This window comes from Pezoporus wallicus, unplaced genomic scaffold (genome assembly GCF_028554395.1).
Source record: "Pezoporus wallicus isolate ANWC-B61680 ecotype Strahan unplaced genomic scaffold, APGP_CSIRO_Pwel_v1 contig_8702, whole genome shotgun sequence".
Taxonomy (NCBI): Eukaryota; Metazoa; Chordata; class Aves; order Psittaciformes; family Psittacidae; genus Pezoporus; species Pezoporus wallicus.
Genome location: NW_026636754.1, coordinates 132980 through 160389, shown reverse-complemented (window position 1 = coordinate 160389; position 27410 = coordinate 132980). Strand labels below are relative to the sequence as shown.

Genomic DNA, 27410 nt, shown 5'->3' with positions numbered 1-27410 from the left:
AGTGGCTGCAAAAGACAAGCTGTAGTACAGGTGAGATGCTGCCCTGTGGGCACACTGGTGCTACGGGATTCCCTTTCTGTCATAGAATCATAGAATAGTTAGGGTTGGAAAGGACCTTAAGATCATCTAGTTCCAAACCCTGTCCATGCCAGACTTTTGGATAGCATGGCTCATGCCATGGATCAACTTCCCAAGTGAGCTGGGAAGGCACAGGGCCCCAGCTATGCATCAACACTGGGACAAAGCAGAAGAGAAAAACATGTAAACTGTTTTAATCTGATGGATCACCTACCTTTTTAGGAATGGAAGTCAAGTTTTTTCCTGTTGCCATGGTCATGATGGAGCTGTGGGGAGGCTTGCCCAGGAGTGAGATGCTGCAGAAAGGTAAGTTAGTGTCTCAGTAACAAGCTCAGGCACCAGAACTCTTCTTTTTTGACTGTTTGACATTTGAACCCAAATAACCTCCTCAGACTGCTTAAAGCATTGGCGCTCACCTGGCCACTGCCTTAAGCATATGCTATAAAAGGTGTTAGGTCAGGTGCAAACAGGGAGGTGACCTCCAAATGTGTGATAGAGAACACATCGCCCATGGTACTTTGACCTCTGCCTGACTCACAAGGTTCTCCATCACCCTACAATCAGTGCAGCAGTATCAGGATTAATGATACTTAGATATTCAGCTGGAGGTTCAAGCCACAAGATAGTAGCAGCTCTCAGACAGCAGGCAGGCCTAACACAGCAGTACATAAATGCTCCTATGTTCTCAAGCACCTTGTTAAAGAAGGTGTTTGGAATAATCCTTCCAGCCTTCTTACCATGCAGTGGGTCATGTGCCATGAAGCCTTCCAGCCTTCTTACCATGCAGCCTCCTTTTCCCATGGACACAGTGATGCTGGGGGACTGGTCTGTGCATCCTGTGGGTGGGAGGCAGGAGGTTCCACCCTGACAGACTCACCTGAGCAGTGGGTAGCAGAAACAGGAGAGCCACACGATGTCTGTGGTACTGAGGATGGGGGGCAGCTGCACCAGGCAGGAGAGGAACTGCACAGGAACAACCCACAGTGAAGAGCATGAGCAGTGCTAGGACAGTCCTGTCACCCAAGATGCCACTGTCCTCCCACAAAACACTGGGATGAGCTGGTAACCAGGCTGCCACTGCACATGCTCCAGGCTACTGGGGATGCTTTTCCCCAGGGATAAAAGGGTTTGAAAAGAACCCCCTGTAGGAGCATCAGGGAGAAGGGGCAATACAGCTGAGATCACATAGTCTCTGTCTGTACCTTCTCCAAAGATGCTGTATAAACCTGACTAAAGGCTACTTTCCTCACTTGCCCCACTGCAGCCACCCACATCCATGCTAGCACTCCTGTCCTCTGAGCTAAATGCTGTCCCCAGCCAAGGCAGGACTCACCTGAATGACAACCAAGGTCAGCTGGCACTGCAGCAGGAAGAGGAAACACTTGCGGATCCCATAGGTTGCATGCCTGGCCTGGAAGGAAGCACAAGCCCTTAGAGCCCTTTGCTGTGATGGGAGCAGCTATCAGCCAAGAGCAATTATTGGCAGACAGGGGCAGGACATGGGGCCTGCAGGGGAAGTGGGAGGGGAGAGGATCTGGACCCACTGTAAGCAACAGGGGAAGGTCTCTTGCGTACATGTAGAGGTTGTGAAGGGAAGGGAGAATTTAGACAAGGGTTAAGTTTAAACCTCCTGGCTTTTCTGGGGTACCACTTCTCCCCAGCACTGCACTGGTGTCTGGCTAGGGATCTCTGCAAGCTTCTACTTTATCCAGCTGAATAGTGTTCATGTTCTGTGGCCACAAAGCATCATTCCCAAACCATCCCCTACACCTTGGACTGGTCGGGCCAGGCAGGAAGAGTGTATCTGTTGTGCTTCCTGAACAAAGGACAGGAAACGGGAGCAAAGCTAATGCTGGCAGCTTACTGAGGGTAACTCCATAAGAATGCTCACATGAGCTCCTGGCTTTGCATTCTGTGAGCTGCAGGAAGAGGGTTGAGTGTTGGAGAGGGGATGTGCCTGGCTTACCTGTTCTATGAGCCTGATGATGCTGGTACTCTCCTCTTGGCGGAAGGACATGGAGCAAGGCAGGCTGTTGAGTTGTCCTGAGAGCTGCAGAGGGGTGAGCTCATCAGAGACGTGAGTCATGGTGGTGCTGGTGGCATAGCCAAATGTCTCCCAGGAGCAGCGAGATGGGTAGAGAGGGTCCAGTGCTATACTGCAAGCACAACACAGGAGCATTAGGGAGAAGAACCTATGTTCCAATGCAGTCCAGCTTGTACAGTTGTGCTGTGCTATGCCACCTCTATCTACCTTGCTGGCAGGGAAGTCCTGAGCTGTGACATGAATTTAGGATCATGCTTCCTGGACTTTCTGTAATTCCCAGAGAAATAATGAACACATTTGGGTTTTTGGTGTTTGAACGTTAACAAACTGGCTAATCCAAAGGGGCATTTCCACTCTTCCACCCAATAAGAAGCATGTGTAATGCCACTTGGTGCACAATAGTTCAGCATCTTCCTTTCAAAGATGGAGAGAAATACCTGGGTGTCTAGGGATCTAGCTAATCATCCCATCCAGTACCACCCAGATCTTCTTATGGAGACAAATGCAGTTCATAATGGACAGCAGCTGTGAGCATCCCCTTGCACAACCCACAGATCTAGTGTGACCCATGGATGGGCACTTGCTAAGCATAAGGTAAAGGCAGCAGGAGGAGTTTGGATCCTGTCCTACCTGATGTCACTTTGCAGGAAGAGGCAGCTATTCCGCAGGTTGGCAGAGCTTCCCAGGCAGCAAGTCACCTCCCCATACTCCTGCATGATCTTGATCATTTCACACATGGCTGTAAAGGGACAGAAGGAGAAACCCAGTGTGTTACCTCATCATGCTCACAGATGTTTTACACACCCCTCCCAGGCTGGATGACAAGCAGTCAGAGCTTTTCGAGTTCCCCCAACTGATATTCATCACTCATGTACAATGAGATCTACAGTCAAAGTACACAGCTGATTAATTGCAGGAGGCAGGAACTAAGCTGTGATTGCCAGAACTATGGCCCAGAGATTTGCATCTTTAGCACATCTCTTTCAGACCAGAGCTGTAGGTATAGCAGAACATTAAATAAACCTAAATAATTAAAACCTACAGCTTTAAAATGTGCTCAACAGCACATCCCTACTGTCCTAGGTCTAAAGGAACAGAGGGAATACAACAAACTACTCCAAAAGCAGTGCTGTGCTTAGCCATACTCAGAGCCAGCCCCTGTTCCTGCACTCCCACCACTACCTCTACATCAATCTCTTTACCAGCACCCTCTTAGGGCCTCTAAATCAAAGCTGCTGTTTGATGTGCATTTTCTTCTGGGGCTTTATGCACAGTGCTCTGTGTGTGGATGGATTTTCTAGAATGCTCCAGGAAAAAAGAAAACAACAAACCAACCAAACCCAAACCCACCCTGTGCAGACTCCTATGCAAACAGCTTTGCTAATAACTGGTGCACCCATGTCTGCAGCACTGCAAGGGTTAGATGGAGCAGGAAACTGCCATTTCTGCTGAAAGAGAGGCAATCTCCTGGGCACTGACTGGTTAGGCAGGTTGGGCTGTACCCAGGTCTCACTGCCACTCTGTAAACTGTGCCCGGAGGTATGTAAAACACCTAATGATGCTTGGAACTTACACTTTAGTTCCAATACCTGTAGACAGGAATTGGCCAGCTGAGCACTCAGCCCATCTCTTAGATAAAATGGTATCTCTCAGAAATAAGAAATGTGTCCTTTCTGGTCCCTGTAATCAAAAGCTCTGCAAAGCAAAAGGTTTAAACAGCCACTGCAAGAGGAAAATCATTTTGGGAAGTGATTTCCAAGTTATGTAAGGGCAGGGAAGGCTGTGAGCAGAGGTCAGAGTCTTCTAGCACACTGATAATACTTATTTAATAGAAGGCAGCAGTATTTTGGATGCTTGCTTTAGTGTGTCTTACGAATGCAAATTGAAAGCAGCAGTTGTTAGCCCAATTCTGTAGCTAGGAAACAGCATCACTGAAATGAAGTTAACACCTGGCTTCCCACAGGTACAAATAGAGGGGTTTTAATATCAAAATGTCCTTCTAGATTTCTAGGCTGTATCCCCTTCCCTTACCCTTGTCCACACCTAGATGAGCCAGAGCAAATGACAGGGAAGGTATTCATGGGCAGGAGTAGGGCAGACCCAGGCTTTGTGCCACTTACTCTCTGGGGTGCAGTCTGTGAAGAGGGGCACCAGCAAAGGCACATTGTCTATGTTCTGCAGGTGAGGTCTCACCTGGTGGATCCCCCGGGGAAGTTTGGCCTGGAAAAGAGAAAGAAGAGACTAAGCAGGGGAGTGTGCGTGTGAGGGAGAGGCACTGCAGAAGGAACTGTCTGTCCCTGCAGACAGAAGGTGGCTTTCCCAAGCCACCGTACAAAGCCCACACTGACATGCTAAACTGTGCTTGCCTTCAGGGGTTGTAAGATCAGCACGATAAACCTGTGCTCAAGGATTTCTAAGCACTTGTTACCTGTGTCAGAGACTATGTGCTGCCTCCCAGCAACTCGCTCTGTTTCATGCCTGAGCTCTGTATGGCACAGGAAAAGCTTGTCCCAACCTGGCTACTGGGCAGCACAAGCCATGGCTTATAGCTGGAGGAAAGACAGTTTCTTCTGTCTGCACAGAAGGTGGGGATGTTCCCACTGCCTGCCCAGCACATGGGAAGGGGACACAAATGGACTGAGATGTGACTTTCAAGGCTATTATGTGTGTGGTCATCTCCATTCCTAAACTCCAAAAACCCCTGTTCAGTAAAAGCGATTAACTGAGAGAACCCTCAACTTCTCAGCTTCCAGATAGGAAGCTGGAGATCAGGAGTCACAGTGCAAACCAGTTAATCTGCTTTGAAGAGGAATTCCCTCTAGAAGTAAGCAGATGATGCTGATGGCCATAACAACAGGACAAGGCAGGGAAAGGGGGCCTCACCCTGTTACAGTCCTCCAGGAAGCTGGGGATATCACTGTCTGTTGGCTGGAAGCTGATGAGATCTGAGTGCCCCTCCTCTTCCATCAGCAGAAGCCCTTCCACATCATCTCGAGAAACTGGAGCAGAAAGCAGCAGCATAAACAATCAGCACAACCCTGCCTCTACCATCCCTGTGCCACCCACATGGTCTAGTCACGTGGCACTGCAGAAGATGAAGATAGGAAATGTGAGGTCTGATTTTCTGGGTTAGCAACACTTAGATCCCACTCAGTCATCTAAAATGCAGTATTTTTAGATGACTAATCTGCTCAGAGGTAGAGATGTGAGCCCAGGCTCTTCTCTTTTGAGACACAGTAGTTTATCTGTTCTCCTCTCTCTTCTAGAGGAAGAAAAGAGTAAAGAAATCCCAGCTGAAGTAAGAAGAAAGCAAAATGCACAGGCAAGAGACCCTCAGTGGCTTGAGCAGGGCCCCAGCAAGAACCAAAAGCATTAATGAGCAGTTGTAAAATCATGGCAGAAGGATGTCTGCTTCTAACAACTGTAGTGCTGCCTAGGTAGAAAGGCTATAAATGTAAGGCAGTCTCTCTCACACACACACACACACACACACACACCTCGGGCCCATCCAGTTTTGTGCTCAAAACTCTGAAGGCTCAGGTAGCTGCTGAGGACACAGGAACCTAGGAATGGGTTTAAAAGAACCATCCAGGAAACACTCAAAGTGGCTTAGGCATGGTTCTCTCACCCTGGTGTAGGTCATCGTGCAGAGAGCCAGCATGGCTGGGGCTAGAGGGAGGGATCTCTGAGCCAGGCACATCACCATTAGGTGTTAAAGAGATGTGGCAATTCCAGCCAGTCTCCAGACCCATCTTCTCAGCAAACACCTGCAGACGAGCAGACAGAAGATTTTAGTGCCAGAGTGGTGCAGAGCAGTGCCATACTGGTACCTTCTGGACCCATTAGCTGAATCAGATTAACCTTAGATTGCACTGGTGCTGGACTCTCCAGTCTGCCAGCCAGGGGACATGCAAGTTCAGGGTTCAGCAGAGGCAGCTTACCTTGCTTTTGAGCTCATCTTCTAGGGAGAAGTAGACAAAACGGATGCAGGCATTGACCAATCCATCAATGAGGCGGACAATGTCAAGCCGGGCCTGATACTGAGATGAGACCATTCCCATGAAGATCTGTCCGCTCAGAGCCTGGATACAGTCTTCCTTCTCCATCACTTCCCCAATCCCTTCTTCAGGCATGCAAACAACACGCAATCACATTGAGACATGAGGGGCCACATGTGCATCACACAAAGTACAAATGGTGAGAGAGGCCACCCAGGTAACACCCAAGGACACAGTACCCAGAAACATGCAGATATACACACACAGGAGGAAAGATGAAGACACATCCATTTGTCCCAGCATACCCAGTCACAGAAGTGGTATCAGGACATCCCCACATGTGTGACCAAGAACACAAGCACGAAACAGTGAGCATGGAAGGGGGAAAAAACAAAACAGAAGACAGGAATCAGTCACAAAGAACTGGGGCAGAAAGGTAAAGGATTTGTGCTGCATAATATTCACATGTGTATTTTAAACACATCAAGCTGTGCTTAAACAACATGGGCAGTCTAGCTAGACACAGAGTGGCATCAGAGTACGAGGGGCTGATACAAAGGAACTGGAGCATATTCCCTCCAGTGACATTGCAGATGCCCCCAAAGAGCCTGAAAAGGCTTTTTGACAGGGTTCCTTCACCATCACCAGCTCAGCTTGTGGTGAATGGGAGCTGGATGCAGCATGAGGAAAATAATACAACGCTTCACACAGTTGCAAAGCTTGCCACAGGTGGGACTGCAGAGTGTGCTGAAAACAGTCACAAATGTCTCCCAGCAGTTGGGAATCCCATAATTTACACGTTACAGAATGGGAGACCAAGGCAGAAGGAGATGAGGATTGCTTTTCCAAAAGAAAATGGAGTTATGTGCTTATTTCTCAGTCCCATTACTGTTCTGAAGGAGATGGACAATCCACCTGGTGAGACTCCAGTCCTCCAGCACAGCAACAAAATCAAGGGAGAATAGTCACATACCACCATGCATGGAATTCCTCTGGAAAACCCACACATGTGATTTCCATAGGATCAGACAAATAGCAAACCAAGTATTGAATTACCAGAAATCTTGACTCTGAGTCGCCTGCTTTAAGAAACAGACTTCCCTCAAGTAGAAGAATTTCACTGTAACTTAACCAGAAACATACCTTCCAGCTCTTACATCCTTACTTCCTCTGGAAACGCATCTCCTTCAGAAACCCTTAGCTCTCAACTTCCATCTGCTGCTCTGAATAACAGTGTTCTTAACAGCACTAGACTGAGCAGAGAGCAAGCACCTGGCCCAGCAGCAGAACTTATTATAGACAGCACAGAGAGCACATACCATCTGAGCTCCAGCTATTCCTCCGACTGCTCTGCTTGATGGGGGTTGTCCCAGGGAGATCACAGCACGTGAAGATCGCATTCTGCCCAGGGACCTGCACCAGTTCTATGCACTTGCCATTGAGCTGGGAGGACAAGGCACAATGCATTGGCTTGTATGCAAAGGCAGAACAGTATCCTGAGAGGCAAGCTCGCTGGTAGAAATCCAACACCTTCTTCCTGTGTGGAAGAGAGAAAAGCCAGGCAGAGTTCAGCAGAAATATGCCTCATTTCTGACAATGGACACTGCAGTTCAATGTAGAAATCAACAGCTGGGTATTTGGAAAAATGTATTCCATGAGGAGTGATGAGAGGCTCTAAAAAAGCCTTTCCTTAGAGTTTTTTCATCTTCTAAGCTACAGGCACTAGGAACAACAAACTAGGACAACAAGAACACATATTCCAGCAGGGGCAGTGGTGAACGTTTCTGTTTGCTCATCAGACAGATTGATGAGTATGAACACAGTGCTCTTTGAATACATTTATTAACAGAATATGCTCTATATGGCTGCCAGATGACTCCAAGGAAGTTCACTGCATGACAGCAGAAGCTTAATGCATCAGAAAGAATTTATCCGTAGGAAGACTAACACCAGGGGAGGAACTGACAACTCTGACAATAGTATCTATTGCAGAGGTAGTTACAGCAACAGACTTCTGTCCCATCCCCTTTCGGATTTGGCTCCCAGGAACTGTATGTGAAGTCTCCATTTAGTCAATATTCAGTCACTGGAATAGTGTAAAGTTCCTTCTCTAAGCTGAAATCACAAATGAAACGTATCAGACTATACATGGCATTTTTCATTGGCTTCTAAGATGATATTCCAAAAAGGACCAGTGGGAGTTTTCTGACACTTAAGGGTAAGCAGATTTGGAAGAAGAATAATGTGCTGCTGGTCCATGAAACTAAACATCTCTGCTCTGCTAGTGGGAACAGAAATTTAGCCTATAGATGCAAATACAACAGACACTGCCAGATCCTGCAGCAGGACTAAAAGGGTGTGCTGCATTGTGGTGGACTGGCTTGAAGCTGGCAGCAGCAGGTAGAATTGATCACTTTGTATCTGGTGTAAGACAAGTCATTTGTCTTGAACAACAAAAAAAATTATCTACCACCAGCACATGACCTGATAATAATTCACGGTCCTACTACACAACAGAATCCAACTAGAAGTGGCTAATGTGTTAACAGATACAGTAAGCCTCTTAGTCTTAACCCAACAGATTGCTTGTTGCTAATCTCTTATGTTGCTATAATTTCAACAATTCATTATTATTAATTATAAGGCTCCTGTTCATAACCTGCTTGAAGTTTCTATTAAATAGCTTAATGAACACTAGAAAAGGGAATATTAGCAAAGGGTGATCTGGTTCCCTCTGCAGTTGCACCCACTGACACGGTGCCTACCTGTCAGAGCCAGAGAGCGGATAGATGTCAGTACCATCCCAAAAGTCTGTGCAGGCCTCAAGGATGAGGTCAGCTGTCCCATGGGAAAACATCTGCTCTGTGCCTGAAGTGTAGGAGAACAACGAGTCAGCATCGCACATACAGGCTCTTAGGAAAGGGATCTCATTCCAACCGCTCCTTCTGCTCAAGCAAACTGGGCTTGATGCACTCCAAACAGCCCCTTTGACAAGGTTATGATGTGAGCCCCAAAGTCAGCTCCTATTCACTCCTTACACTGTGTAACAATCCTGCTCCTACAATGGGTGGGATAATATCTTGCTTCTGTATTAAACAGAACAGAAGAAAAGTTATCCCTGTGTGCCTCTTCCCATGAGACTACGAGCATCAGTGATGAGACTGAGGATCAAAGTTTACCTCCACTGGAAAGTGCATTCAGTTTCACCTCAGGATTGGATCTAAAAGGTAAGAGCTGTTCTTGAGTACCTTCCATTCAAGCAGCAAAGTAATTCTACAGCGTGACCCATTAGATAGCAGCCTGCTTCACAAAGGGTCCTGAAAACTTGTTAAATCTGGGTGCATTAGAAGTTCAACATAACAGACTCTATAAAAGTAACTCCTGTTGTGATCAGAGAAGAACTGAAACTCAGTAGACACCACAGCTTGCCCTGGTTTATCTTCAACTACTTCACTCTTTAATACAGACCTAAAATCTTCTGTTCCCTCTTGTAGACGGAGGTGTTAAAAAGTGTTTCTCAAAGGTGTGTGATAGCACTTGGCTGATGCAGGTCCCAGGCACGGGACACAAGGTAAAGGATGCTGCCTCCCCGTTCATACTTCCTGCTTCCTTTCACTTGCACTGACACATTAACATTGCACACACGTAGACTTCCCAGTGGAGATTCCCTCCTCCAGCTGCTCCATGATTTTGCCCCCAACAGCTTCAAAGCTGATCTAATGACAAAGCCTCACTGCCAAGAAAAATGTGCCCAAAGGCTCCTTGCAGGCATTGCTGCTGAGGGCAAATGCTCCCACGAGCTGGTGAAACCAAGAACCAGGAATATCCACTGGCACAAACCAGGCAGGGACCTTCAGGAACACAGGAGGATTTTCCAAAGCAGAGCAGCTCTCTGCTATGAATAGCCATCTCAGGCAAAGTTTATCAGCATAACAAACCTCCAACTAATAGGAGCCGCGTGTGAAAGGAGGAGCCTGTCTCAGGGACACAAAGGAGCACTTGTGCCAAGCTCTGATTAATTGTATTGTATGAACACCTAATCCTGCCCACCTTGCTCCTAGGGTCAGAGAGTCCTTGCTAGAAAAGAGGGAGTAAGAGATGTTTATTGATTCATGCAAAAACTATGCCCTGGACACAGAGCAAGAGCATAGAGATGACCACAGACATACCTATATTCATGCCTGACAGCAACTGCAACCCACTTCCTACTCAGCAGCATCAGTATCCTGCACAACAATCCTAAGGGGTAAATGGTAGTGACAGTAGGCACTGTAAACTGGAAGGAGTTAATTCCGCTTTCATTGCCAGTGAAGTGAGCTCAGCCTCTTCCCTTCTTAAATCATGAAGCTGAAGGCCAGGATTTCTCTGGCACAAGGGAGAAAACTAATGAATAGGACAGGGAGTATGACAGCCATTCAAGAGTGCTGGGACTCATTAGGAAGAATCAAGCTGCTACAGCTGAGCCAGTGACACAGAGCAAAAGGAATGGAGGAGTGCAGCTATAGCAAAGGAAGGCAGAGACGGTATCAAGCCACTTTATTCCACTGAAGGTGACGGTGAGCCCCCCATTTCTATGTGGTTACTATTGGATGTGGGATGAACGCTGCCAGATGGTTAGACACATATTTCCATGGAACAGCAAGGGAGCATACAGATAAGCTGCCTCCTATTTCTGCTACAGCTGGAGAATTTATTATGTATCTCCCTTTGACTTCAGCACGTCCTGGGAATGGGTGGACTCAAAGATTTATTCACAAATAATGGATCAAGAGAGGTTAGTTGTGATCATCTGCTCTGACTGCACAAACAGAGCCATTCAATTGCAGCCAATGTCATCTGCACAATCCATTACTTCAGCTTGTATACGTAAGAAAGTTTCAAGGGACAAGAGGTGTTCCAATGGTTAACTAACCTCACTGGCAAAATTCCTCTTAGCATGTACTCTAGACAGTGTAATCCAGGTCACACACACATTTGTCTGAGCTCCAGCCTCTAAACTAAACCATTTAAAAAGAAGGATAAGGAGTTGAAATGAGGCAACATGAAACATTAAAGGGGTTTTGCTACATTAAGAATCTCAGCATCAGAAAATTCTTGCTCACAAAGGCAGGAGAGCAGCAAGCAGGATAAAGGAAAAAGCTCCTCCCCAGGCTAAGATAAAGATTTAAGAGGAATTGGGCAAGAGAAGCCAGTTTACCTGATAAACCTCTGCCCAGCAGAATAATAATAGTTTAGATTCAATCTCAAACATAGTCAACTCCAGAGAGCAAACTTCAGTCAATTCAAGGTATTACGAAGAGACTAAGAGCTCTGACAGGCAAGCTGTTAAATCTTGCTGAGGTGCTTTAAGACCTCATGGTACCCAGCTATAATTCCTTTCCATCCTAGCCTGTTCCTATTAGACTAGGAAGGATTAAGGGTGGAGAAGTCAGCATGGCTTCAGGTATTGTATGCGTGGTTACCATGCGTTTGCATGGGATTTCTGTGATTTCTTATTACTGTGCAATATAGAAATGGACTACGCAATATAATACACTAGACAACTCACAAAGATAATGGTTTTGATTTGGGTTATCAGAAGGATTAGCATGTGAAGCTAAAACCCTGAGTAATATTGAACCCTGTGCAGTACCAGTCTCACTATTATAATGAAGTCTATTCAAAACCAAATAACGCCCCCACTTTGCCCTGCACTGCCATTTGGTCCCAGAAACCAGGTTTCCTATATGCTGAAATAATCCTAAAAAGTTGTTTATGATCCTGGAGTAAGCCAGAGTTGGGAAGAACTCCCCCCTTCCGTATGCTATAGCACTGATCACTAAGGTTTGGTGAGCACATCTGTACTGCCCATGGGCAGAGCAAGGCTATCATCCCACAGGGACTCCAGACTATTCCAGTCTGACATTTCCTAGGCTCTCTGCAGGAAAAGATCATCCTGCACCAAGCAGATACCCAAAGGAAGGGGCAGTCTTACTGGTAGTGGTGTCCTTCACAAAAAGGTTGATCATGTGGCTCAGGGGTGGTCTCCTCTTGGTGATGGACGAAAGCTTCCCCAGGATTGTTTCCTTGACCATCTCATCACTTGGCAGGCGGTACAAGGCCAAATAGTTCTCTTGTTTGAAAAGGTCTTTAGCACCTGGTGTGAAACCTGAAACATGAGCACGACAAGGATCAAAAACAGGCTCTAAGAAAAGCAGAGGAAAGGTCTTTCCTTCTGCTTCTGTGCCACCCGCTTTGCCCATGCTCATTCTGACGTCTCCCCAGCAATAGGTAGCTGAGCTGTGCTCACTGTGCAGCTACATCAAGCTGGCTCAAGATCTATGATGAAAATCATTCAGAAGGACTTGATGTTATTAATAATTACAGTTTTCATGCTTCTGGTTCACTGGAGAGAGGAACTGTGACACTGAAGGACAAGCACACCAGTGAGTTCAAGAGCTTCCAGATTTCCACCCTAGTGTTACCTTCAATTTATCTCCCCTGTGCCTCAGTTTTCCCACCTATGAACAACCTGAGGTATCTCACATCATTTATACCCAAACTGCTGGTAAAGCACTACTGTAAAGACAGGGCAGCTGTCTATCCATTAGCAGGTATTCTTTGTCTCCTGTTGAGATTGGCAGACTCAAGCAGAATTCCAAGCCTAGCCAGGGCTGGCTGGGAATATCCTTGATGACATTTGTTCCTTTGATAGTGTCTGCAATGTCAGAACTTGCCAAAACCAATCTCTTGAAAAGACTCTTCTGGCAAGTGAACAGAGCCAGGTCTGTAATTTCACCTTCTCAGCAACCAGGACTGGGGAAGTATTTTTCTTGTGCTCTCTAAGGATTAAGTGTCTATTGACAGCTCTGATTTCTCTGTGTCTGCTCATCCAGTTCCTCCTTACCTATTAGCCTGGCAAGCTCACAGAGGCCCCAAGGCACATGGACAGGCAGCACAGCATTGTGAGTTTCCTGGAGGGCAATGTTGCAGAGGTGGTCAGAGAAGCGGCACAGACGCTCTGTCACACTGGCATTGCAGAGGTTGAGCAGCACATTCAGGCCCAGAGGCTTGAGGGAATTCAAGTGCATATGCCAGTTGGAGTCATCAAACTGGATGCAGGAGGGGTTCTGCTGGTCTTGGGACAGGCTAAGCATCTCAAGGTGGTAGTCACACACAAAGTCTTCAGCCTCGCAAGTCATCGCCTCACTGTCACCAACCTGGGCCAACAGACAGGAAAATTCTAGTTGGTTACAAAGAATACAGCTTGAGCCTAGAATCCCACAGGTAATTCCCCACTAAATTCCTGAAATGGAACACTGTAGGTTTAAGTCTGTCTTATAGCTGTACAAAAGACCACTTGTGTGCCCCGTCAGTATGCTTTACCTGTGCATGTTCCTCTTCTCCACCTTCTGTGTCCTTGCTAAAACTCACATTGGACCCAGAGGGATGCTTGCTTCTGCTTGGCTTTCGGTGGGTATGGGCATCAGCAGCCTTTGGAGGGTCACTAGACCAGTTGTTCCTCTCTTGCTCGTTGGCCATGTGGACTGTGTCTGCCAGAGGGCCAGACAGCAAAGCATCTCTTTCATGGGGCTGCAAGAAACCAACAAAATGAACAGTGGTGATTCAGTGGCTCAACATGAGCCACTACTGATTCACCTGCTACTTTAGGACTCCTATAGAAGAGTGTCTCATCCTCACTGCTTCTTCATCCTTTAAGCAAAGAATTATAACATAGGATTTCTCTACAAGCAAAGGGCCCCTTCTATAATTCCACATTGTACACGTCAGTCAAACCATGTTCAGAGCCAAAATACTGCATTATGGCTCACATATTACTCACCTCATCTTCCATCTCAGGATGGCAGAAAGACCGTGTAGAGAGCTCATCAGTCAGATCTTCATGGCTATCATGAGGTGGTTCCACCTTCCCACTGAAGAACAGAACAGTCTCTGGGCTGGGGTTTGGCCAGGAAAGAATTCCCTGCTTGTCTACACAGCAGAGCACCTAGAACATCCCACAACACCCCCAAGAAGGCAAAATATCAGTGAAAACACATCTCAGTGCTCATGCACAGTTGTAAATATCACAAGAGTAATAAACACACGGAATAATAGACATGTGCCAACTTTCTGTCTAAGAAACTGCACTTACTAACCCTCCAAGAATTCCTTGCTCTAGCAGGATTGAGGAGTTGGTTAACACCAGTTTTATCTCAGGATATTGCAAAACTAAGCATGAAGACCACTAAAGGAAGCAACTACTCAGCCTGTTTCATCAGTTAGTACCTTATGAGGACCTACTCAGCTGGTTCTTGATGAGGATTCAAGAGGGCTATGGGACCAGAACCAGAGCTGGAAAATACAGACATCCCATTAGATGCCACAGAGTATCTCTAACCATTGTTTTAGCCTGTAAATGTGCTCTTTGGACAAGACAAGACAGTTATCAACTCCTCTACAAAGACAGGTGCCTGAAGGGTTTCTAATTCCAGCACAGTGACCTGACTGCTAACAGTCTATGCTCAGGGAAGGATGATGTGAAGGATGCAAATGAAGCATTCGTGTAGGGCTCCTCCTTCTAACAACCCAGCAATACTCACAGTGACAGATCCCAGACTATGGAGCAAGCTGGAAGTGAAGCTCAGAGTTGGGGATTTGCCTTTTAAAACACAGAGGAAGTGGCTCCAGATACAGCGTATCATTTCCTGCCAAGGGAAGCAGAGGACATCAGCCAGTGAAAGGCTCATTCAGTGCAAGATGAGGGGAGAGAAGGAAAAAAGGGAGTATGACATTACCTGCTTTCAGGTTCAACACAGTGATACACTGTGAGATAAACATCAGCCTCCATGGGAACCTGGTAACTGATACAGTGCTGATGTTCTCAAGGGAAAGGCATTTCTCCCCCCTTCCAGAGGGGGAAGAATCACTGCTAACAGTGACTGAATTGAGAATTCACTGAAACTACCAAAAAACACAGCAAGGAATTCTGAAGTGATTTTATTTGAGGTGAATCAGTTGTTACCTCTTAGTATGTTTAAAGGAACTCTCATCCACTTGGGTTATGGAGTTTGAAGCCTTAAGCTTATGATCACCATAATGAGTGAATGGGGGTAAATGGAGTCACTGTGCTGAGGTGACTTGGCCAAGGTTACTTACAGAGGCAGTGGCAGTGTTGGAAACAAAGCCAAGGTGCCCTACTCCACCATTACAAATGAATTGTAACCAATGTGGCAATAAACTGAAAGGGCTCTTTTCCAAAATGAAAATGTTGAGTTGGCACCTTCATCTTCCAACACAAAACTGCTGCAGAGGGAGCCTGGATGGTGGCAATCAACCCAAGCTCCTAAAGCCAGCAAAGCCAGGTTTGCATTGCAGTGCTCTTTTACTGCTTTTTTAGCTGTTGTTCTGGAATGCTGTCACTTTCCCCAGAGCTCCTTAGATCAAGTTCCTTAGATCCCAAGTGTTAATACAGCCATAAACTCAAATGCAAAACAATCAGGTAGAAAAAAAGCTCTTACTTAAATCAGTTTCTCATAAGCAATAATGTTACACAGGTATAAAAGTGAAGCAGCAGAGCTTTTCAGTGAGGAGCTTCAGCTTAAATCACTCCCATTGAACACCTGAAAAGCATCTTGGCTAAACGAACTGTCACAGAGAGAAAATAAACTATTCATCAAAGGATGCATGTGTGTGTGCATCCACGTGCATTCCTCTGTGTGGCTGGGAGGGAGATATGAATTGATTCTTGTAATAACTTGGGATTTTAATCACTTCTGGAGTCCATCTGCCTCCTTATGGAAAGGGGAATCTTAATGCCAGATTAAACAGAAAAGTGTCTTTCCTCTACCCTCCTGTTTAATCTGGATGATTCAATTTATAGAGTGGCCAGATGCAGTTCCTTCCCCAGAAAAAGGTCCTCTGAGTGCTCTTTTAGTCCAGCTTTGGAAGCACAAGTAATGTATTTAAGCTTGTTAAGGAGCCTATGAAACAGGATAAGGCTTTTAAAAAGCCTGAACAGCCAAGGACCCCTCTTTATTGACCACCATCCCCTCTGTTCTTCAGTTTTGGCTTAGAAAAGGAGGTTTTTCTGGTACAAGGAAAATATTTCTTTCTGACACACACCATAAAAAGCTTATTTTACTCCTGGAACAGGAGGGCTTCAAAGAGGTATGCTCTTCAGGACAGAAAAAAGGTGCTATCAAACCATTTGCAATATTCAGAAAAGCACAACTGGACTCCGTATCAAAGTCACCTCAATCTCTGGTCAGCAGAGCAGCATTTACATGAGAAGGTGCAAGGGAAAGCCATGCAACCAGCAAAAGAGAGCAGCAAATGAGTGACAGTGAACAAGTGACACAAGTAAAAAGGAGTTAGGAACAAGCGGGAGATCAGAAAGGAAAGGATACCATGAAGCTGTGCAGTGAAGATGGAAGAAAACCATAATAATAGTACCTGAGAAGATACCATCTCTGTGTAGCTGCTGAGAGTGTCCTCTGAAAACTTAGCAAGCTGCAGCAAGAGAAGAGACCAGTTAGTATAATCGTGCTCAGACATGTGTCATGAGGAACATCCTTCCCTCAATACTGCGCCTTCAGAGAGGAGAAAACAGGAGTCCTGCTCAATGGGAATACCAAGGCAGAGCAATAATTCATCCAAGCAATTAAGTCCTTAATGGACTATGTCTTTTATCTACTTGTGAGGCACAAAGTGCTTGGTGCTGTACATCACAGACGACACACAGTCATTACCTATATGTCTACAGAGAAAATAACAGCAATTACACCCAGAGGAAGCTGTTTCTGGATGTTTATTCTTAGACAGAAAGAGCTAGGACAGACTGATCTGGTTTTAAGCTATATGGGTCAGTTAAGGGAGCTAGGAAAGTGGGTGTAAAAGCAGGTGCCTGGAATACAATGGACACAGACGAATGAGGTGATACAAATGGGATGTGGAGAGAAAATGACATTATAGCAAGGCACTGCCATGGAATGATCCTGGAATTATACTGGGAAATGTCCTAACTCAAAATCTGCATCTAGCACAAAGGAATTCCACAGTAGAGGTCATTTTGAAGAACAGTTTAAACTGAAGTATATTCATAAGCATAAGTGCATATGGCGATTACATTTGTATGGAAATGAAACACCACCCCAATAATAATGCACTTTAAAAATGACCAGTTACCAAGACAGATTCATCAGGAATAATTTAAACTGAGAGCTAAGAAGAAGAATTAAGAATTGATTAACAATATTTTGTTAATATTTTATTAATTTAATAATTTTATTAATATTTAAGTAATCCCATAGGAAAATTCAAACAGCCCAGGTTTGAGTGGAAGTGAAAATAGAAGTTAAAGTTAACATAAAAGTAAGATAAAGTATATCAATATGTAATTAAAACCAGTCTGCTGCTTGATGAAGACAGACACTGCAAATGATATTGCAGGCAAGGCAAACGATATTGAAGGCAAAGCAAGATAAATACTGCTATTCCTTACCCAGTGATACAATCATACCATATGATAACTATGAAATATTTTCCATTCTACCCTTAGCTACTGAAAGTAACTATGTTTAAATTAGCAGGTCTGGACAACTTTCTGACTGTTCCTGCTGATTTAGCACTAGCCTTCGAGCATGGATTAAGTCCCAGTGCAATAGAAAGCTAAAGTGGTGCCAACGCCTAAAAAGGATAAGGAGAACAAACCAGGTTAGAGCAGGACCCAGACAGACTTTGATTTCAGACAGAATAACAGAGCAGCTAATATGAGACTCAATTAAAAGAAGTGGAATAATACATCCAGTGCCAAACACCACAAGTATGTGAGTAATAAATCTCATGGAACTACTGTGAGATCTTTTTGGACAGAATTACAAATTTGACTGATACAAGTAATGCTTTTGACATGGATCACTTGGTACTTGGACAGAGCCTTGAGCAACACGGTCTAGTGTGAGGTGTCCCTGCCTGTGGCAGGGGGCTGAAACTGGATGATCTTAAGGTCCTTTCCAACCCAAACCATTCTGTCATTCTATGATTCTATACTTTGACTTGACACAAAATGCTTTAATGGTTTTCTAACAAAACTAGAGTAATAATAGAGAAATAGGCCCTCTGTTAAATATATTAGAAATAGACTATTCCCAAACAGAAGAGAAACTGAGGAATTACTTGCAATAGGATGCTCAGGCAGGGACAAATCTGGGTAGTTTATAAATAGCCTGAAAGAAAACTAAAAAGCCATTACTGAAAGAGACTGTAAACTATACCAAGTTTGGGGCAGGGTCCAGGAATAAAGAGAACAGAGTGTTGTTACAGAACAATATGGATTGCTTGGTAAAGAAGCAAACTCATGCACACCAAAAGGCATAAAAGTAAGGTGGCATAGCTAGGAGCAAAAACGCAGGTTGGACTTAAAGGATGAGGACTCAGACTCAGAAAGCAGTAACTGTAGATTATCAGCTGAATAAAAACTGCCCATTTTATTAAAGCAGTGGCCAAAAGATCTAGTATGATCCTTTGTTGCACTAACAAATGAACATAGAGTAGAAAGCCCAAATTATTCTGAAATCTAGCACAAGCACAACTGTTACTGGAAGGTTTTGTGGGGTTCATAATGCTACAGTGATCCTGAAGCACTGGAGAAAGCTCAGAGGAAAGCTAAGAGAAAGATTAGAGGGTTGGGAAATATGCTTATAATGACTCAAGGTGCTTAAACTATTTACTTAACCGTAGAGATGGTAAAAGGGATTGATAGCTACAACAGGCCAGAAATTTGACTGATGTGCTCTTAGATATAGGAGACAAAAGATGTAAATGTTCCAAGGGCTGGAAATCAGATACTACAAAAAGTCCCACTAACAGAGAATGCCCATTTTTAGCAGTGAAGGTAAATAGTTACTGAAAGAACCTCTCAAAGGCAGTGCAAACATTTTCAAACCAACATCAAATTCCTTATTATAAGGAATGCTGCTGTAGTCCAACTGTAGTAATGTAACTTGAGGCAGGGGCTCGTCTTGGGGGACACTGGTTTGTGTCCTGCAGGACGTCTCACCAGGTTATGGCCTTGAAAAACTGGGCAACAAACAGCTTGAACATGATGGGAGGGAGCAGAAGGTGGAAAGAGCATCACACAGGCCAAGGGACTGCAGAGGAAGAGGGTCTTACCTGCTACATTTTGAATAGAGTAGGGAGAAGGAAGGAAGAAAATAGGCCAAGAGAAGACTGCCCTAGTCAAAGGGGGAATGACCAAGGCACATCACAGCGGTGGTTCTACAGCAGCAAGGATGGAGGATCATGTTTGAGACATCACAGAAAGAGCTGGCTGGACAGAATGAGATGCCTGGACAAGAAAAAGGAGAAGACAGGAAAGAACACAAGGAAGGTGCAAGTATGGGTGATAGGGCAAATGCATATGTTGAGAATGATGAAGCAGGGAAGCCAAGGAGCTATGGCTTTCCCAGCCAAATAGCAATACGTGATGGGGAAGAGGAAGGTTCCAAAGACAAAAAACAAGTGATGCCAAGAATGGCTGGAAAGGTAAAGTGAAGAGATGGTAAAGGTGCAAACACCACTGAGGGAGGCAATGTGTCCTCCCTCCTAGGACACAGGTCATGTACAACCTATAGGGAAGAGAATAGAAAACACAGACCCAAGACCACAGAGGCCAAAGAAGGACAAGAAGGAGAGAGAAACTGTCCAAGTACTGGCATAGCAGAAGTTAGCACTGAAGACAAGCAACATGGTGCATCTCACCAGGCAGTGTTGTGCCACCAGGAGAGAACAAGAGACACCCATCAGCGCATCCAGTTCAGGATCACACACCCATCAGACTGCCAAACTCTGCTCCCCAGACCAGCACTGCCACCAGAAACTCCTCTTACTCCCTGACTACTGCAAAGGCCATGCCTGCAAGAGAAGCCTCGGAGGCTCAGGAAAGAGCCCACATGTTAAAACCAGGGACTGCAGAGGATCTCATGTATCCCATTCCTTCTCAGTGGCTTAACACTGCCCAGTTACAGCCACCATAGGGTGTTTATCTCCATGTTGACCCCTCTGGCAGATTATATTTAGTGGATAGAAAGCACTTGCCTTGAAGAGATTTAGAGAATCACTGGTTGAAAAAATTAGAACATCTGCTCAAGAAGTCACATCATGCTCCAGGGAGAGGGCACAGCTGGGCAAAGATCCAACAAGCTCTTACAACTGACATGTCTGCTGAATTCACTGTGTTCCCTTCATGCAGCCCTTCTCATCTCCTGCCCTTTGCTCTGCAATAGTTTGATGTGGAGAAATACCTACCAGTGAGGTGGATGAGGCTTTGCTCATCTGGGCCAACACTCTGGCTTCTCCAAAGGCTGTAGCAAGAATCCACAGGACAGGAAAGAACAACGGAAGGATGGGTAGGACACCATTCACCTGAAAAGGATTTGTAATCACCAGCAAGCACAGAGACAAGGACTCAGACATCTCACACGACACCTAATCCATGACAGTGAGGGGATGGGGAAAAGGCAATGGCAGGAATGAAGGACACTGGAGGCAGTGCAGCACCAGGGAAAGCACAAGAGGGATGTATAATGGAGGGAATGAATAAATCACATAAACTTGCAGCTCTTTTTCCTGCTCAATTTGGCATAAACTCTTGCAAGTTTAAAGGCAAAGGATACCATATATAAATATATATAGACACAGACATATGGCAAGTGAGAAGGAGCAAGAAATGTAAAGGGCAGTCTAGTAAGAATGGCAAGGGTAGAGCTGTTGTCCTGCTCCACTGAGACCTCCTGGATCCAGCATGCACAAGGGAGTGCATAGGATGCTGTCACAGGATGAAGCAATTCACAGAAGGAGGGAATCAGCCTCAGTGGTGCTCTTGGAAGGAGGAGTACTGGAGCTCAAAGCTCTTTACCTGTAGCTGAAGAAGAGTGTACTGCCAAGAAGCAATTCCAGGAGCTTTGAAAATGAAGCGCACAGCATTGGTGATCAGGAAGCCAGCCTGCAATTCAAACAGAGATGGCACTTTCAGCAACTACTACTGCTTGTAGGGAAGGAGTTTCCACTGCTTTGTAACACTCTTAGCCCTGGGAAAGTCTGGAAGATACACTTGGTCTGCTGGCACAGTTCCTCCCTCTGCTCTCTCAGCTAGATGGCTCAGCATCTTTGCTTCTCTGAACTACCCAAGGTACACACTGAGTCAGCTGTGTAAGGCAGGGCCTGGCCACAACTTCCTGTTGATGCCTGCAAATTCTTCACCTTTATTGACAAAACATGGCTATATTCAACAACAGAGGCTTGAAATGAGACCTACCAGTACAATAGGGACAGCATATTTCAGCATCACTGACTGTACAGTGAATCTCTCATTATCCAGGGCTGTCACAGGACGTGACAAAGCCATTTCCAGACACCACCTGAAAAAATGGAAAAGAGCTTGAGATTTCAGCAACCAAGACCCCAGCCCTGCACTTTCCTAGGAGAGATTAGAACACTGCATTCACCCTATGCTATGGGGATGTACTTCAAAAGAGAAGCCAAATCCTACAATAACAGTTTTGCACTTGCCATGGTGAATTTGCAGTGCTGTTGAGCAAACTCCCCACCTGCTTAACAGGAAGGCTCCATCACCCCAATGTGTATTGAAACTCCAACAGGACATTCAGAGATCTGTATCTCCAGTTGACCAAAGGCTGTCATATCACTGGTTATGTCAAATGCATGAAATCTGTGACCTCCCTGCCTTGTTCAAATTTAGTTGGACAGTAATGTCCTCAACAGTTAATACTTGGCATAATATGTGGTTTTATGTATTAGCTTAAACTACCAGCTAAGGTGGGCAATTGAAGACAGAGTTAAGAGACTTAGAAAACTGCCAGGTATAAAGAAAACACAGCACAGCATATTTGAAATCTCCTGTTCTGGACGAGTAAGTCTCATTCTTCACCAACATGAGGCAGCCACAAGGACACAGACAAGGGCAGGCCTTGAGCACTGTGTTTAACCCACCTGACATTATCTATTATTGGCGTCTTCAAGACACGGAAGAGACGATACAGCTGAGGGTTCTGAGGTCCCTTCTTCACTTCCCCCCTTGGCGAGGGTGGAGGTGAGAAAGGTGGAAACAGATCTCCTGGCTCCAGAACTATGTGCTCATCATCCTAGGGAAAAGGTCAGAGAGTCAAAGGCTGCACAGTCAGGGGCTGGATGGAATCCTGCTGCGAGGGACTGGAGGCTTAGTCCAGCAGGATCCCCACTACGTGTTGGTCACTCATATTGTAGTAGTTCCCTCTCTCAGCTCTCAAATATTCATTAGCTAAACTGTTGCTTCAAACTTGAAGTAAAAATGAGATGCTTGTGTTCAAGCACATCTGGTTATGGCATGACAAGTGGCATTTGGAGTGAAAGTTATAAAACCCAGCAAAGGCAGATTTCAGGCTTTAAACTTCTTCCAACCTTCTTCAAGCACGTTTTCACTGAGATTTACTTCTACCTCATGTATTTTATATTATCTTCTTTTATAATAAGCTAGTGGTAAGGAGAAGGTCAAAGTAGACAAACTTTATTTCTCCACATAAACCCCAGGATAAAGTAGGGGGTTTGCATGTCTTATCTACTGCATAGATTCACTTCACTTCTATTTAGCAGCACATTACAATTTCCCCTTGAGCTGGAAGAGATGGAAATATGGTCCTTTGGTATCACATTAATGTCTCCCACCCATTGGGTTTAGGAGTTCATAGGGAAAATGCAGTCTGCCTAACAAAGCACCATCCTTGACTGAACTGGAATTTCAGACTATTTTCAAGGTCAGAAGAAATCAAACACTCCAACAATCTGTACTCTTGCAATTAGAGTATTAGCAAAAAAATCCCAGGAAATACATTGTTACAGGCCAGGGAAATAAGAAAATTACCTTAATCCCTCTTAAAGAAGCAAATGACTCCTGGCCTGGCCTCAAGGCAACGACATCTCCTTCTACTAACAGGCTCACAGGCAGGTTGACAAGATGACCATCCCTGTAGGCCCAGTGGAGGGACCAGGATGGGGCATAAGGCATGTGGAGGTCAGGGTACATGGAGTCTGGCCATTTCACCTCCTTGCCAAGTGTATCTGAAAGCAGAAGGTGTGTAAGAATTAAGTGATAACAATTCTGGAGGGGCAAATCACACATCAGTTTACATCCTGTAGTGGCTATAGGTCCTCCAGGGCTAAGCCTTTGATCTTTTAGCATCTCTCTCTTTCTCCTTGATGTCTTTTCCCCCCTTTCCACCCAGTATTAACAACTAAACATTCTATAACCTCAAATACACACTTGTACAATGGAAAAGCTGAAGTCTGTCCTTAAAACGACCACAGTGAACTGAACTACCTCCTCAGGTTGAAAGCCCCACTGAGATGATGCTCATGCACAGCAATTTATTTCCTTCTGGTCTCTGTTGTGGTACAACCCCACGTATTCTTCTCTCATCATCTGCTCTAAGGCAGATATTTTTGTAGGCTACTGAGGATTCAAATTACTCCAAAGCACAGACATAACAGACGCCCACCTGATAACACACAGATTGGAAGCACATGGCCACATGATAGCTCAAAATAACTATTGTACAGGAGAGGCAGGAGTAGGACACAGTTCTCAGTGTTTCTGTGCAGCACAGGGCAAGGCTACTAAGCCCAATTAGTGATATATCTGGCCAGGTTTGGAGAAGAATCCAACAGGAGGAAAAGACAAATGCAAGTAAGAGACAGATGAACGGAAGGAACCTCACCATTTATCTTCTCAATGATTGTCTGAAGTCTCCTCTCCACCTCTCTGCACTTCAGCCTCTCTTGACGCCCGATTATGAAGAGATCCAAGAGGAGGAGGAGGAAGAGTGCCAGTGCATTGACTATCTCAGCCCCTTGGCTTTGCACAGCAAAACAGAAGAGAGCAGGAAGGTTTGAGTTAATGAGCAGAATACACTGCCAGCCACCCACAGAGATAAATGCACACCCGCTTGGTTGTTTATTCCTACATCCCACAGCCTCCTGGCTAAAAAAGAAAAGCAGGGGAGCTATGATCACACTTCTTTAGGATAATGCCACCTGAGAAGTCTGAAAGGTCTTTTCCCAATTAAACAGTAGCCTGACAAATAGAGTGAGGAAATGCTATGGCATATGTGATAGCACTATGAGCAACTAACTTCTCCAGTTTCAAAATCCTTCCTGGCTCTGATAGTGCCTTAGGATTTTTCAAGATCTAGGAATGCTGTAGCAAAACCATCTCAGTCTCTCCATAGGACACTCTATGGGTCTTTTAGAAGTAGGATTAAGTTGGCTGAAGTTCTATGAAACAGACTGATAGGGACAGAATTACCAGTGCATGCTAATGTCTTCATGTCTGCACAGAATGAGGGACAACACCGTTCTATCAGCCACAGTGTCAAGACAATATAAAACTGTCACCTTGCTCCAGTTACCCAGCATAGGATGTTGTTCTTACCTCCCCTGTGGCTGGCTCCCATAGCAGCACAGCAGCAACAGCACTGCCAGAAGCATCAGAGATGCACCAGGCCAGTGAAAACAGGAGCAACGGTTACCATGGTACAGAAAACTGCTCCTCCACACCTCCTACAAAAGCAGAGCAGCAGACAGCATTTAGGAAATACAGAGGCAAAGGCTTGGAAAAGCACAGTAAGGAAGGGGGAAGGCAGCAGTGGACACTCCAGGGTGAACAGGACTTTGTAAAACCCCCTGAACATGACAGAGAGCATCTCAGATCAGTTATGGGAATGCTACAGCACTAATGCTTGCTCAACTGGTGGGTCTAAGTGAACTCTCTCTGCTTTACTCTTGCCTGAAAGAATGAAAAGGCTTCTGTGCCAGGCTGCCCCCCTGTCACTAACCAAGCACTGTGCATAAGTACTGTGCACAAACACCAGCACTTTGTCGTGCCAGACAAACACGGTGGGCAAGGGAGACTGTTGAGCTTCACAGCTCTTGCTCTTCACCTAATATGGACCCCACTGCCATTAGTGGCTCTTGAAGCCCTCAGATCCTTCACAGGTGCAAAGCTTCTGTTGAGTTCCAGCATCCAGTAGAGAAGTGCTGGGAGAAAATATATCCTTAGGTAGATGCCTTGCTTTGTTCCCGAGGACTTCAGCAGTTCTATACCCAGGTACTTTGCAGGATCAGTCTGACAGGGAACGCAGCCAACTTTTGTTTCATCTTCAGCTATTCCTCAGCTGAGTGGTTTCGTGATGAACATTTACCAGGAACTATGATCTTGGACTTCAGACTCACCTGCATTGATGGTCCAATCCAAAAGTGTAACTGAGTGTCAAGGAATAGCAGATAGATGCTTTTTAAACTACCATCTATCACACACACACACTCCCCACCTATCAGCTTTACTTTGAGGAGACTGAGTGCCCAACCTTGTGCTGTTGGTGCCTCACCTTCCATGAAGCCACTTTCTTCCGTTCCTTCTGATGCCCCTCCAGCAGTGCTGACAACTGGTCTCTCAGGATGGTGAGGGCTTTCTTTGTGGTGAGGCCCAAACTTGAAGTCATCTCATCCTGAGGTGCCAGAAAAGCAAACCGGTTAGTGCTTCCTTATGTCCTTGTTAGGCTTTTTCCTGGAGGCTGACTGAGCACCCTACAAGGAATGCCCCGCAATCATCACCAGTCTGCTTCTGCACCTTCCTGGAATCATCTTCCCTCCTGTGAACTTTAGCCTGCTGGCTGGAATTGGAGCCCTTCGATAGTATCAGGTAAACAAACTGTGCCAGATAAACACCTTATCAAAGCACAATACAAAGTCATTGCTGTGAAACAAGATTCTAATCAGCACAGGCTGAGGACAATACAAAGGGAGGCTGCTCAGCTCCAAGGTTATGCAGGCTTGAACTGGTATCAGCTTGTAGAGACAACAGAACACAGTTACAGTAGAACAGGATGGGTTTTGCTGATGGTACTAACAACTAGAGTAGTAGAATATCTGCAATTCTAAACAAGAGTGGCCCAATTTCCACAACTGCTTATTATGAATTTCTGTTTATGAGTCCTGCCTGTGGGTATTTGACACAGAAGCTGCCAAATTTAAGTGCTAGGCCATGAATCAGTTCAGGAGGAGGCTCCAGCATCAAATTCTACATTTACAAGAGAAAGCACTAGAGTTTGAAGTGGTGAACTGCACAAACTTATGAGGGAGGCATCTAGACATGAAGGAAGCACAGAGTCCAGAGCACTGCTCCATCACTGGTCAGCAAAGAGGCAGCCTGAAAGGATGCAACCCAAGAACAGGCCACCTGGAATAGATTGCCATAGGATGCTGGTGACAAGAAAGTGGAGTGAACACTTGCATTTCTTGGGCAAGGCAAGAACAAAAGCACTTCCCTTTCTTTCAAATCCCTGCTGCGAGGTGGGTACCAGATCACTGAAAGAGAATTAACCAGGAGAAGCAGGCAGATGCCCCTGAGAGGGCTACAGCAGAGAGCAGGGAGCTGGACAACACAAGTTACCATCTGCACTGCATGTCTTCATACAAACACTTCGAGGAGGGTGCAGAGACACAGGATATCCTGCATGTTAGAAGCGTTCAGGTGTCTCATACTGTTTACAGCACTTCTGAACACAAAGCAGGCAGGAAGCTGCCCCTCCGGTCCCCACCAGTGTGACACAGCCCAGCAAAGGCAGGAGCTGCAGCTCTTCCTGCTACTGCAGTCACCAGCTCTTCCCAGCCCTGCCAAAGCCACCGTGGTCTCAAAGTGCAGCAGCTCTGCTCTTGGGAGTTGCATGCATGCACTCAGCTCTGCACGTGCAGCTCACTGGGACCTGCAGTTTTCTTCCTGTTCCTCAGCTGAGTGGTTTCATGATGATCATTTACCAGAAACTATGATCTTGGACTTCAGACTCGTCTGCATTGATGGTCCAATCCAAAAGTGTAACTGAGTGTCAAGGAACAGTAGATAGATGCTCTTGAAACGACCATGTACCACACACACACACTCCCCACCTACCAGGGACAACCTGAAGCAGCTAATTCTGGCCAGGCAGATGCTGCTGTAGCTGCCCTTTTACAGGACTAAAAATAATCCTGCTGCAGTTTTCATCCTCTGTGTCAGTTTTAGGAAGAGAGGAAGCAGTTCTGTGGTGCTCTTGGAAGCAACCCAGGTAACATCAGCACAGGACTAAACATAGGAGTCTCTCAAAGACTCCCAGAGGAGAAGATGGCAACAAACATGCTGCTGCACCACGGGAGTGCTGCAAACGGGAGTGCCTGAGAGCAACAAGGAGCAAGTGACAGTAAAGGTTTCTGCCTCTCCACTG

At 45.6% G+C, this 27410-nt stretch overlaps 2 protein-coding genes and 1 long non-coding RNA gene across 3 annotated transcripts in view; 1 reads left to right on the top strand and 2 right to left on the bottom strand.

Annotated features, from left to right (window-relative positions):
* Window positions 1-8398, bottom strand: part of TEKT3 (tektin 3) — a 201992-nt gene extending 193594 nt beyond the window's left edge. Inside the window, exon 1 of the mRNA XM_057401375.1 lies at window positions 8390-8398. The gene's annotated coding sequence lies outside the window, so the exon portion shown is untranslated. The remainder of the gene's footprint in view (window positions 1-8389) is intronic.
* Window positions 1-27410, bottom strand: part of TMEM94 (transmembrane protein 94) — a 50337-nt gene that overhangs the window by 5386 nt on the left and 17541 nt on the right. The window contains exons 4-28 of the mRNA XM_057401392.1: window positions 25539-25658; window positions 24584-24711; window positions 23871-24007; window positions 23018-23214; window positions 22111-22262; window positions 21416-21518; window positions 21017-21103; window positions 20407-20523; window positions 16555-16611; window positions 14703-14807; window positions 13943-14107; window positions 13486-13692; window positions 13007-13319; window positions 12095-12268; window positions 8886-8988; window positions 7440-7657; window positions 6064-6245; window positions 5751-5889; window positions 5006-5121; window positions 4243-4342; window positions 2753-2861; window positions 2045-2234; window positions 1412-1489; window positions 956-1041; window positions 293-374 (exon numbers count right to left, since the gene is read on the bottom strand). Coding sequence (XP_057257375.1) covers window positions 293-374; window positions 956-1041; window positions 1412-1489; window positions 2045-2234; window positions 2753-2861; window positions 4243-4342; window positions 5006-5121; window positions 5751-5889; window positions 6064-6245; window positions 7440-7657; window positions 8886-8988; window positions 12095-12268; window positions 13007-13319; window positions 13486-13692; window positions 13943-14107; window positions 14703-14807; window positions 16555-16611; window positions 20407-20523; window positions 21017-21103; window positions 21416-21518; window positions 22111-22262; window positions 23018-23214; window positions 23871-24007; window positions 24584-24711; window positions 25539-25658 — 3465 coding nt within the window. The remainder of the gene's footprint in view (window positions 1-292; window positions 375-955; window positions 1042-1411; window positions 1490-2044; window positions 2235-2752; window positions 2862-4242; window positions 4343-5005; window positions 5122-5750; window positions 5890-6063; window positions 6246-7439; window positions 7658-8885; window positions 8989-12094; window positions 12269-13006; window positions 13320-13485; window positions 13693-13942; window positions 14108-14702; window positions 14808-16554; window positions 16612-20406; window positions 20524-21016; window positions 21104-21415; window positions 21519-22110; window positions 22263-23017; window positions 23215-23870; window positions 24008-24583; window positions 24712-25538; window positions 25659-27410) is intronic.
* On the top strand, window positions 290-26127 carry LOC130595039 (uncharacterized). The gene is made up of 3 exons (XR_008971207.1): window positions 290-384; window positions 9220-9347; window positions 25710-26127. It is a non-coding gene; the product is annotated as an uncharacterized LOC130595039 (long non-coding RNA).